Genomic DNA, 13,167 nt, shown 5'->3' on the forward strand with positions numbered 1-13,167 from the left:
GCAGCATAACAGCTTTCTACTGGCCAGCACACAAAACCTTAGCTGCACATGCAGCCTTTTCTATCCCATGCTAAACACAGGTTATTACAGACTCACATTACCCAATGGTTGCCTTAGTGTCCAGCAGTCCTGAAAGCCAGGCTGTTACTGTCCAGACTGTCTGAAGTGTCTGAGGGAAGTGAAATGAATTCTGACACAAAAAGAACATGAAAACATTGTTGTCTAAAGAAATGTTTTTCTGACCTTGCACGTTGAGAGGCGGTGGAGCCATATAGGTTACAGGTAAAGTTACACACGCTTCATTAATTCCTCAGGACAGCAGCCAAGGCCTGATCCTCTCCTAGAGTTGGGTTTTAACTTGCGAGGTTCATTTCTAATAAAACATCAAGTTGGGTTCGGTACTGCCTGAGTACCCTCCTCCGTACATGCAAGATAAAGGCCTGTTTAGCTTGTGACAGAAATGACAATAGTTAGTGCTGATTTATGTTTTCAAACACATGTTGCTAGGTTGCTGTACTTGCATCTTATTATCCCATACCATCACTCATCGCTTATTTGGACTAAATGTCAGTATATTCAGTTTCTGGAAACTTACGAATTGCTACAGTTTGATGTCCAAAAAACACCTTTTAAATCCCAGTTCCACGTATGCTCCATTATTTTTTCTTAGTTATTCTTCCTTTTCTGCTCAGAGTTGATTTACATTATTTCAAGCTTGGACAGGATCTAGAATCAGATTGGCAGAAAGAGTCTGAATCTGTGATACTGGACAATTAATATGAATTTGCCAACATTTCATCAATTAAGAGTGAATCCAAAATCTTCAGCACAACTTACACAAACTGCGTCAAAACACAGGCATGAACCTTGAACCACCAATTAAGCAGTCAGCACCAGACTTGATTTTGACATCATGCTTGATGCTTTTTTTTCTGTCTGTGACCATTTTCATTGCTCAGAAATTCAGTATTAATGAATACTGCATTGAAGTGCAGCATTAGCTCCTATGGCAAACATTTCAAACTTTTCACAGAAAACAATTGCTAATTATTTCTGAAGGAAACAGCTTCACACTGACATTAAATTATTCATGTTGAACATAAAATTGTTTATAGGCACAGAGCAAGTTCAAGTTGCCTTTACACTGATTCCACCACTTAGCAAGGAATAATTTTTATCTTTTTTCTTTCCCATATCCACACAAATGGCAACAAGACCAGCCTCCCATCCACACCACTACAAATGGTTCTATTTTAAACGATGTCTGAAATATCCAAGTGTGTGTGAAGGATCAATTATTCTCCTTGAGAAATGTTTAATTTTGGACAAACTTACCTTTAGAAAGAACTGCCAGCTTATTGAAAAAGAAAAGTGAAATGCTGACCTGTGTTGCTGTATAACATCATGCTGATGAGGCGTTAACTCCCAACTCTACCTCATCAGATGATATGCAGAAACCTTGAGTCTGTATAGTTCCATTTGCTGTCAGTAAGAAGCTACTGACATATACAATAAATGTAAATATTCCAGTGAAAAGGGTTCAAGACAAATAAGGTTGTAATATTTTATTGATAAACAGCAGAAACTTTTGTTTATCACACCACTGGTTGTCATATCAACTTGTACAAATCGAAGTAAACTTTTGCACAGCTTTAGTATAATAGCTGCCATTCTGAAAATAACCTGGTCATACAGTAGCAGAGACAAAGACTCAACTTTGAGAAAGACATGAAGAAACAGAACAGTGTGGCAGGGGCAGCAGGGGGACTTGAGGACTGTAAATCCAGCAGCCACATAAGATAATCTTAGTGACTGTTTTGTGCTGAGCCATCTGATGCCTTGACCACACTGCCTGCAGTAGTTTAAAGATAACCAGAATGTGCCTATACAAGCTAGAAGAAAGGATAACTCATATGCTCTTCGAAAAGAACAGAACAGGACTTAATGATACATAAAGTAAGCACTGCAGATGACCTTTCAGCAACTTTCTTACCATGAATGAGTTTTTAGCACAGGGAATAGACAATGCTGTTTGATTTGTTAACCAGAGGCTCAATATACTTCTGTTCTGTATCCCAGTAAGCCCATCCTCTAGTTTTTGCTTTAAATGTTATTCCTGTATCTGTATGGTGTCACTGTTAGAAGAGCCCATGAATAACTTCATTCATACTCTGTTAGTCACCTATATTGCTGGTGCCCTTCTTTACAGTAGACAGTGGTCTAAAATAGGATATATACACGCATGTATATTTAATTAATTTTGCTTGAAAAATGGTTATTTAACAGAATGAATTATAGGTCTGTAGATGAAGATTTGAAATGCTGCTCCACAGGCTGCTTTCCATCTTCTAGAACTCTGGAAATTCGCTGCAAAAAGAGAGGAGCAGAGTGACAGGTGTTAACATGACGATTACACTGGGTTTAGTAATATGTGTACTAATTACTAGCTTGTGCCCATACTCTGTTGTTAGAGAAAAAAAATCACTGACCAAATCCTCATAGTTCAAACTCATTTCTCTATCCTGCAGAACCATAAATCTGTATTTTAACCTGTTCGAATTATTTCAGTGATACTATGGAAGCACCGTATTAGCAGATTTAAATGGATTCTTATTCAGTGCTTTTTTAGCTTTGAAAAAACAGGACATTTTGTTCTTATTTTATACACATTATACATTTGAATGTGTATGAATAAAGTCATGTTGAAGAGTTGTTACTCCTCAGTCTCAAAAGAACACTACCTGAGAAACTGAACATGATTTACACCCTCAAATTAAGAATATTTTCGTCCCTACCAGAAATAAATGAGAATGAAAATGTGCAGCTGTTGAATGTACTAAATGTTGTTCTGGAAGCACCTAGTTTGAAGAATGCAGGAATGAATGGATGGACATGAAACTGTTCACCAGATAAAAAGAAAAAAAAAATCAACAAAAATCAATCTTTTATTTGAAATATCAGTAGAGAGATAACATGCAAAATATGACAGATGCCACAGGGTGCTTAAGCACCACATATGTGAAAGCCACTAGCATCCACATATTGTCTACCTAAAAATAATGGGATAACTTGAAAACTTTTGAATCTTGATATATGCACTGAATACTTCTTGTTTCTCTCACACACTACATTAAATTCAGTGGTGTTTAATCTTCTGAAACTTCTACACAAGTAAGAGATTGGTTTATTACTTGAAAGGAAGGCAAACTGTTCTCAGACACATTTAAAGTCAACTGCTACTTTATAATGATTATCTCACACACCAGAATCTAACTCACGCTCTGCACGTTTTGCCATATATGCAATGATTACCTTGCTCTGATGCTAGTGAAACTGCACAATGTAATTCAATTAAACAAGAAATAACAGGTTTCACTGGTGTTATACAAGCCAGAGAAAATCAGCAGCTCAGATGTGACCTCTCGTGGTACAGATGCAGAAGTGCACTTCTGTGCATTTGTTAAACATATCAAGTACATCCTAACTTCAAAAAGCAGTCAGAGGCAAATTTTTGCTTACCCATAGAGCTTCCACTTCTCTCTCTGATGAGAGAAGCAGAAAAAACAACAGTTCAACTTAAAGTCTCATGATGTTTTAAAATGACTTCATTCTCATAGCTTAGAATTTTTAAAAAGGCACAGAAGTATTTATTTTTTTTTTACCATAAACACACAGAACTTACCATTGTTTTAAATAACTGATTCACTTTCTTTTTCTTGAAGGTTTTCTTATCACCATCTGAGGTGGAAGGAAACACTGGCTGACTCAGCCTGTGTGATGCAATTGTTTCATCAGGTGCCACAGGGCTGACAGACAGAGTTAATCCTTAAAAAAAATAATTAAAAAAAAAAAAAAAAAGAGAGAGAGAGAGAGAGATAAAGGAGAATTTGAAATATCTATTGCATTTACTAGAGAAAAAACAGACTTTTGTGATCCAAGAATACTGAGCTTCATTGCAAAAAAAATATATATATCAGTACATTTGATTCATAGACTGAGTCTGCATAGGAAACTACTGTCATATTGTAATAAATGTTTGTTGTAGCCATCTGGAAAGATAGGGACAACGAGAAGGCTAGATGTAGTGCAAGCTAAGAAACCGGATGTGCAACGGAAGAAGCTTGGGGCAAAGGACAGTGAAATTGTGCAACATTTTCTCTGCATATTCTGGCCTAGAAATAAATTTAAGTTACACTTTTCCCTTCTCTATTACACAGTCATAAGTCTTCCTAGTGGACAGTTGTGTTACTTCATTTCCCCTTCCTCTTTCTCAGGCTCATGAGATTACTCTCTAACATCAGTAGCAGAAGTTGATGTCCCTACTGTTGAGCAATCTTTGGGGAAATTCACCTGCCAAAGGAAGGTACAGGGCATTTCTTTCTGTCTGAAACCCCCTGACCCTGTGCATACTGAAGACAAGAGAAGCCCTTGCTTCTGCAAGTGAGGCCCTGCAAATCAGAGAAGATAAATAAACCTTGCCTTTTTGTACACAAGGGAATATTCCTAACTTACAAGGAAGCAAGATCCTGAGCTCCAGAAAGACTTCTAGAACTTGTATGTTACTAGTAGGTAGTGGTGTTATCACGCAATAGCTCAGCCTCACATGCACATACACTGAACATGTAATCTTTGTCTGAGAAACTCAGGTCTACATATAGATAACTGCCTGCTTCTGCTAGGAGCAATCCCTTCATTGCTTTCTTAAGTTGCCAAGAAGTGCTGCGTGCTCATAGTCTTACCACAGTGAGCTTACCTGGAATAGTTGGCATAGAACGACTGACAGAGCTCATCTGCTTGAGGACAGATGTTTTCTGAGGTGCCACAGCATGTTCAGAGAGGTTGGTGTCACTCATAAATTCATATTTCCTTGACAGCTATTTAAAAATAACGTAACGCTGTTAATAATGAAGAAAGATATAAGGAACAAAGATCAAAGCAAAATAATGTTTTTTTGAAAAGGATATGAGGAAATAATTAAGCAATTATGTCTAACTCTAGCTCTTTGTGAGGCAATTTGCTGAATAAACATTAAAGGCAAATAGTAGAGTTGATCCCATGTATAATACTGTATAATAGCTATAATCATGCAAAGCTTGTAAAGATCTTTTCTAGTTAGATAAATATTTCTCATTTGGCAAAGCAAACATAGGGGAAAAAAAACAACAAAAAAAAAAACACATTACAAATGCAACTAGAAGACATTCTGTCATCTGGAACCCATAAGATGGTGCTATTACCATTTCTGGAATAATATTATCAGCCAGCTCTGTGTTTTGCAAAGTGAAATGAAATTTTGTGAACATTTTTCCTTACTGAATTAATGCAGCTAATTTGGTTATTGCAAAGATTGTCACTACTTTTCTTAAGTTAAAATAAAATAAAAATCCTGCAACTCAGTTTGCAGTGGGAATCCCACAGTTACATATATCTGTATTTAATTTAGTTAAAGGGCGAAGATACTACTTGGATTTGTATATTAATGCTTCTCAGAATGTGCTCACACACTTTATATGTCTTTGTATGAGGACATGAAAAGAGACAATTGTATGTTTCACCACAATTCAGTGCTCAAAGACTTGGGACACATGGCAGACTGGAGGATTTAGCTAGAAGTCATTCACAAAATGGGTGAGGGGTCTGGAACACAAATCTTACGAGGAGCAGCTGAGGGAACTGGGATTATTTAGTCTGGAGGAGGGTCAGGGGAGACCTTATAGCTCTCTACAGATGTCTGAAAGGAGGTACTGGTGAGGTGGGTATCAGACTCTTCTCCCACTTTAACAAGTGATAGGACTAGAGGCTTCATTTCCTGCTTCGTTCAAAATTGTCTCAATTGTGAAATGAAATGAACTTGACAGACAATCAGCCAAAAGCCAACCATTCTGCAATGAATCAAGTTTCTCCTTCCTTCCTTTTCCATCCTTAAGAAAGGATGGGTTGATGAAACTTCCTGCAATACACCTTTCCCCTTTATCCTTTTAGGGATCTTTAAACTCATAGGTCACTAAAAAGAGGAGATACTTTTTCAAACATGAATTTAACTGCTTGCCAATTTCAAGTTCATATGTAAAGACACAAACTCATCTCTCTACGACTTGATTAGAATAGTTAGAAGAGCACTGAACTAAGATATTCATCTTCTAAAAGAATCTTAGCTTTCTATTCAACTCACTTTGCCTTTGATGATCCCTCCAAAGTTTATGATCAAATGACTTGCACTCTTTTTCATTTAGCAGTCATGTAGTGCCTGATATTTTAATTTAGATAGGGCTGGTCTATCAAGAGGACATCTTTCAGATTTTTTTGCTTCTTTTTACACTACACGAAGAAGTCTCCTGGGGACTAGAGTTTTAAAATAAAAACACACTGTGTGTGTTATATAAGACATTCAATGATCTATTAGTGTGATAAAGGCACTCAGATGATCTCTAAAGTGAGAGATGCCAGTGCTTCCAAACTTCAGTCTGGCACCACTTAAGGAACACTGTTCGCAATCTTGCAATTTCCTAACAGCTGCATGTTCCATAACAAAGTACAAGAAGTACAGGACTCATCACTTTTGAAATAGCCCTGACTACAAGGAGCTGCCATGTAGTGTCAGCACAGTGAATTTCCTCTCAATAGGAAAGCTTGTTTAACCCTCTCAGAGTAGTACTCCATTTTAAGCTAAACAAACTTTGGAATTCTGCAGCTACGGAGCTATGCTATCCATCATCATAAGCACACAGAGAATATATCTAATTTTTCCACTGATTTGTTTCATCCTCAGTATCTTGCAGATCTCATTCACAACGGGTCAGATCGCCTCTGTATCCTCCATATTTCCTTCTATGACAGCTAGGGTTCTATGTGATATATAAATGTTTTGGATAAAGGAAGACTTGATTTCCTCTTTTTATGGGTTATAAAATATAACTAAGTCAATAACATACACATTTCATATCAGACATGGAAATATCAGGTGCCGTCTTCTCATCAACAAACACCACACTGCTTCTTTTTGTTCTTTTTTTGGACCTTCTCATCTTCACTTCAGGGTTAGGATTAATTTGTGGAGCATTCATCTCTGATTCCGATTTCACTGGCTTAGGTAGTATTACTTCCAGATCAAAGCTGCAGGAGCAAAAAAGGAAAAAACAGAGAAGTTCCTGAATGATATTTTCAAAGCCACTTGTATTCTGACATAATTACCCTGTGAAATATAAATGCAGGTCATCCTTTCCTTTGACTTTTCGTGTGGCCTTGCAAACCACTAGCAGGAAGTATGTGATGTGTTTCAGCTAGCAACTGTAGATGCTGAAAAAGATGCCTTCAGGAAGTATTAAAATGCCTGCAAATGTTGTAAAGATTGTCAAACATTAATATGAAGTATAGATCTCTTTTTGAACATGTGTGCTTTAGCTCAAGGACTCCTAGGGAAAATGGGGTGAAAACTCATAAAGAAGATTTATGTGGGGTGATGGTGGTGCTGAATGCAAGACCTGCTATTCTGGTTACTGAACGCAGTGGAATGGGAGTAATTCCATCTCTAATCATGTTTTAAATGCATCCTCCTATTTATTTCACCATATGGAACAACAGTGCACATAGTGATAAAATCTTCCTACAACACTCAACATTTTTATTATTTAAATATTGGGCTATTTTTCATTTAATTTAAAAAACTATAGGAAATTAATGCTAGCTTTATTCCCTCTCTGCTGATGAAACTGAACATAGGGGCTGAAATTATTTTACAGCTCACAAACAGGTAAAGCAAAATATGCGAATTTGCTGAGCCATCTGAGAGACCGTATCATGAGAAAGCACAACAGGCGCACGATTCAGCTGCTTAGATGTTGTTTCCTGGTTACATATAAAGTGCTCAGTTTTATTAGAGTCATGAGTTGCCAGATACAACACAAACCATGTTTGTGTGCTACACACTTAGACATGAATGTTAGGGAAAAAACCTCATAACGTGATACTATGCAACTTTGTTAGGAAACTCAGATCTGGGGGCATTTAAAATTTAATAGTGCTTAACACTGAACTGTCTGTCAAATATGCAAGAAGATAGGGGGATCTTAGGCAGACAGACTTCCAAGTTAGTGTCATACACCTTTAGACTTTTTACATTATATAAGCCAGTTTCTCAGTGAGATCAGATGTTAAAGAACAATCACAAACACTGCACCATCTTATACATGCTTTGCTTGTGAAGAAACTCTGTGCCCAAAGGATCATTTATTAAGCACTCAAAACAACTTGGGGATGCAAAACGAAACAAAGACATCTACAGCTGCTCTTTGGAACTCCAAAACTTTTATATATTCCAGAAATTTATACATTCACCAGAAATTTAGCTATAGTAGGACACTCCTCCCCCTCCCCAGTTCTTTATATTTTTCAATTTGTTATTTTGTCATTCAGGTTGTTCTGAAGAAGTGTCTTTTTGAGTAAAGACTCAAGTGTACTTAGTCTACTGTGGTTGAAATACAGGATCTTTGAGATTGGAGGAAATGACAGCAAAAGTTTAAATTATTTTTAAACTTTTAGCCTGAAGAGTCTGCCAGTGTGCTTTAACCTTGAATGCCTCAATTTTTCTAGTAGATATTTTAGTTTCATCCCATAAAACTGGTTTAAAAACAGGACTTAGAAAACTCAAAGAATAACCAACCTTTCCGGAGCAATTTTGTTTGGAGTAGTGCAGTCTGAATTCATGGAAGTCATTGAAATAACTGACAACTGGCGGTAGGATCTCAGCATTGATCTTGGCCGTCCTACTCTCTTGTCATCAAAATCTGGCTATAAGATGGAATAGAGGAATATATTCTAACAAACAGGTTTGGCTGAATCTTGTTTCCTCCCTCTTCTCTAGGTTTTAAAGACAGCATGGTTGTTTTAGCAGTTGGTATAAATTAAGTTATTTGCTACCATTAATTACTGTGATTTTTGCCTCACTCTGGATACACTCTTAGGGTCTTACCCTAAGACCTCTCAAAATCTAAGTTACAGTGAGTAGGTAAATAAACTGCAATTTATAGCTTCAGTTTGTCTTTGCTAGAAGATGTGAATCGTGTACTGTCTTTGAGCATTTCCCAGTGCACAAATACCATAAGTTACTTTTCCAGGGTACGTCAATTGATCTCAATTTAAACATATGTACTACATTTTAAAAACATTTCATATTAAAACACAGGCTTTTTTTTGTTTTGTTATTTCCCCTCCTCATTGTCCATATTTGGCTCCCCACATCATTTGTATCAAGATTGATTTTAACAAGACTTGGAAGCATACACAATTCCAAGAGTTTTCATGCATTACTTTTCCCTTTCTTCTAGTAAAAAAAGCTCTTGCCAGCTACCAAAGAGAAGCAGACATGATAAAATGGCTGTAGTGCCATTATTCTCATTTCTTTTTAATATCAACTACCAACTAATTTTTTTAGTGTTACATACATCAGAGATTTTACTTTGCAATACAGCTGAAGCAGTTAGCACAGGAAGACCAATCTGAGATAAAAGTTCTATGATACTGTGGACAATTAAAAATCTGAGAAGCACAAGAATTTGCTTTTGCTTCCTTATAAAGCAGAAAATAATTGTCATTTTAATATAAATAATAACATCTGAGGAATGCTTAATAGCTCAAAGGATTCATCAACTCTCTGGCTAAAAAACTCAGGTCTTCAGATCACAAAATAACTCATGAGAAAAAAATTTAGTACATGTTTTTGTTTAGAAGAGAAGAACAAGGTGTGTATTAAGTAAAGAAAGTGAAAGAAAGGAGTTATAAAGGAAACCAATACCAATTCTCTGGCTCCATATTGTTTTTCCACTTTCACTTTTAAATGCTTGAAACATTCCTCCATTCTGTCATGGAAAGGACGAAGATTGTCGGAAACTCTTCTTTCATGAATTTTAATTCCAGCCCCAAGGAAGGGTATCTTGAAGAGGGTAAAAAAGAAGAAAAAAGTGAGAATATTAACTGAGTCTGACAAGTCTTCCAACTCTGTTTCGATTATCTGCTAAATGAACTACAAAGCTGTTACTGTGATTGATGGATGGGTCTATTAGCTGACACTGAGATGACCAGGAGTGATGCTACTCTGCAGGAGGCTTTAGCAGCGAAGAGGCAAATTAGTACCAGCTGGAAAGGGCTCCTGTAAGTGGACTTGTTCAGCCATAGTAACAGTTTTTTCTGTCCTTCTGCATTTTATGTTAAAACCTTATGAAATTAAACACATGAGTTTAAAATAAGTAAGAAAATCTTTAGAATACGTGCTCTTGAAGGTGCCTGCCATGGCTTACAAGAAATATGGCAGAGATGAAAACTATCCACATGGCCTATTGGCAAGTCATTTCAAACTCTTTCAAATGGAGGAATAAGTGGCACACTTAAATCAGTTAACTGGAGGCTTAAGCATGTGAGCATTTTGACAATTTCTGCAGCAATTTAGCACACTTATGCCTCATTACTGAAAGGTGACCTCTTCCTTTCTCTTGGAATTTACTCTGCAGATTTCCTTTGCATTCTGCACATCTCAACAAAAATTCAGTGAGTGCTTTGGTACAGAAGTGAATGACTCAAGCCAGAAGCAGTTTTTACTAACCAAAAAGACTGCACTATGATACCCCTGAGCTAACCTTTTTTCAAACTCATCTTACAGGATGGGGTTAGTGACAGGTAACCAGAGCAGTTAGGATTTCTGATTCTTCCTATTTGTATCTGTATTCTACACTATTTGCCATAAAAGAGACATGTAGCAACAATCTTGAATGGTCATTGACTATGAAAATAAGTCCTATGAGCAACTAGCATTTCATTAAGATTTGTTAAGATTTCTCATGTAAAAGAAGCGAACCAATCCATAAACAAACAAGAGCAAAAAACAACAACAAACAAACTCAAAAAACAATGAAAACACAGAAAACACAGCTACCTCTATGAAGTTATTTCTCAAGAAAACAAGTTTGCTTGTTTTTGCATCACTTCATGAAGTCCTTAAATATACAACCTGAGTTTGAAGTCCTGAACCTTTTAACCTTGTCTATTACATATAGATTTTGATAAACCATTCCAAATGGTATTTTCTACAAAGTACTTAAATTCTTTTCTGGCCTACTTCTTTCCCCAGGCGACAGGAAGCTTGTATAGGTAATTTCCCTGATTCTGGTAGCATTTCACTGAATTTATAAAGAGTGCTATAATAATAATAATCCTGAGGAAATAAGATGTAATTTTTTGAATTAAGCCATTTCTTCCATTTTTCAGATAAAAATAAAAAACCCCAAACCTGAAGGACTGGGCAGCTTAGATCACCAAGAACACTACAGAAATCTCATGCTACATCACATTGTAAAGAATTACTGTTATGCTGTTTTATCAGAGATCTCAGAGGATTTGAAATGGAATTCATGCTTCCTGTTGGGCACATTAAAACTGAAAGGGTTTAAATCCTTTTTTCTTCTTAACAGAAATTATTCATATCTAAATAAGATAATAAACAGGTGATCCTTTTAGAACTACACATATTCTGAAACAAAAGGCATAGAACAGTCTGTTTCTAACCACAATCCTATTTTTCTATCCCCTTCCCACAGTGGGAAACAGTGAAGGAAAAAAAAATCAAATAAAGGTATAAAAACAGTAAAAATAACACAGTCCTCTAAATGATGCTGCACAGTCCTGCTAAAAAGTCATAGAAAGAAAAAAAAAAAAAAAAAAAAAAAAGTAGCCGAGGAAGCCTCAGTTAACTGCTGACAGAAAGATGTTACCTGCCAAGCAATTAGATCTTTAAGTCTATTCAGCTTTTCCTGATCCTCTGGATGGTCTCTGATATATTCTTCTGTAAAGAAAGCCTGAGACAAACAAAAAAATAATTCAGTTCATCATTTCAACAAATAAAGAGATCAGTGATTGGTTCAATGACTCCAACAGGTAACCATAATATTGGTCATTAAATAAAAAGACATCTGCATGCTTCTTAGCCAGGTGCTGCTAATGATAATTAATTGCTATGTCAGTTGAGAACTGAGGAGCTCTGTTCTGTTAAGATATTTGTTCTTCATACAACATTTCTCAGCTTGGGACACTTACTGTGAAAAAGAAATCACTGTTTGTTTTGTAAGCTTGTACTGACATGTAAAAATGTACAAATTTGGAGTATCACAGCTTATCTGATTAAAATCAATTTAATGAAGTACCTTAGATTAACATTAGATAGTGTTATAAGGAAAATTACTGCTGACATACATAAGCAAAGCTGCGTACTGCATACATACTACCCTTTTCTGAGCAAAGAAACAACTTGCTTCCCAACCCCTCGCCCTCCAAGTAGGAAGGAAGAATAGTTATTTGTCTATAACTGCCAAATATTTGAAGAACTAACATGGCATATATCACAGTCCCTCATAGTAAATCACGCTTACTGAAAGTATTTTACTTGTGCGTACATGTAAATATATGTACCATCCATTCAGTATGCTTGCAGTCCATCCTGCATGCTGAGCCTACTGAGAATGGCATACGAAATGGCAGGCAGAAATAATAAATCTCTGAAGCTGTGGAGTAGTCTCACATTCAATTTCATCCTAAACTTTAATAATTTAGAATTCAATCAAAAAATGAATATATGAATTATTAAACATTCCTGCCTTCTTTTTTTTTTTTTTTTTTTTTCTCAATAAAGTGGCCCCAGGGACAGCCTTGCTACAGTTCAGTTCATCAAGATGTTCAATATTCCATGTATGGCACAAATAAAAATTATTTGTGTTCCAATTCTGAACACATACTGCTCTACAGAAAGACTGCAATTGTTAAGAAACACTGACATCAATGCGACACATCTAAAGCCTACAGACCTACTGTTGCATAAACTTGATTTGCATATCCCAGAGCAAGCCTTCTGATGTGTGAAAGCCTTTTTTGTTACATTTTGTAAAAAATGTACACACGTATATGAAATATATAAATATTATTCTTTTAATTGCTATTAATATTGAGATTGTTATTCTCCCAGTATCTATTTTGGACCTATGCTTCTTTCTGCTTTGAACGACTCCTGATCAGAGGGGACCAGCATACAAGAACCTTTTAATTGATGGAGTTGTGGCTTTCATATTTCCATCTGAGTCTTCCCTGTCACTTGTTGAAGAAAGCATATCACCATCAAGTAGGACTAGG

General features: G+C 36.2%; 1 protein-coding gene across 1 annotated transcript in view; it reads right to left on the minus strand.

Annotated features, from left to right (window-relative positions):
• Positions 1-1,634: 1,634 nt before the first annotated feature.
• Positions 1,635-13,167, minus strand: part of DOCK2 (dedicator of cytokinesis 2) — a 115,513-nt gene continuing 103,980 nt past the window's right edge. The window contains exons 46-52 of the mRNA XM_072348174.1: positions 11,760-11,843; positions 9,791-9,928; positions 8,660-8,787; positions 6,933-7,113; positions 4,754-4,874; positions 3,683-3,825; positions 1,635-2,367 (exon numbers count right to left, since the gene is read on the minus strand). Of these exons, the coding sequence (XP_072204275.1) occupies positions 2,293-2,367; positions 3,683-3,825; positions 4,754-4,874; positions 6,933-7,113; positions 8,660-8,787; positions 9,791-9,928; positions 11,760-11,843 (870 nt within the window). The 3' untranslated portion in view covers positions 1,635-2,292. The remainder of the gene's footprint in view (positions 2,368-3,682; positions 3,826-4,753; positions 4,875-6,932; positions 7,114-8,659; positions 8,788-9,790; positions 9,929-11,759; positions 11,844-13,167) is intronic.

The sequence above is a fragment of the Excalfactoria chinensis genome, chromosome 13, assembly GCF_039878825.1.
Source record: "Excalfactoria chinensis isolate bCotChi1 chromosome 13, bCotChi1.hap2, whole genome shotgun sequence".
NCBI lineage: Eukaryota > Metazoa > Chordata > Aves > Galliformes > Phasianidae > Excalfactoria > Excalfactoria chinensis.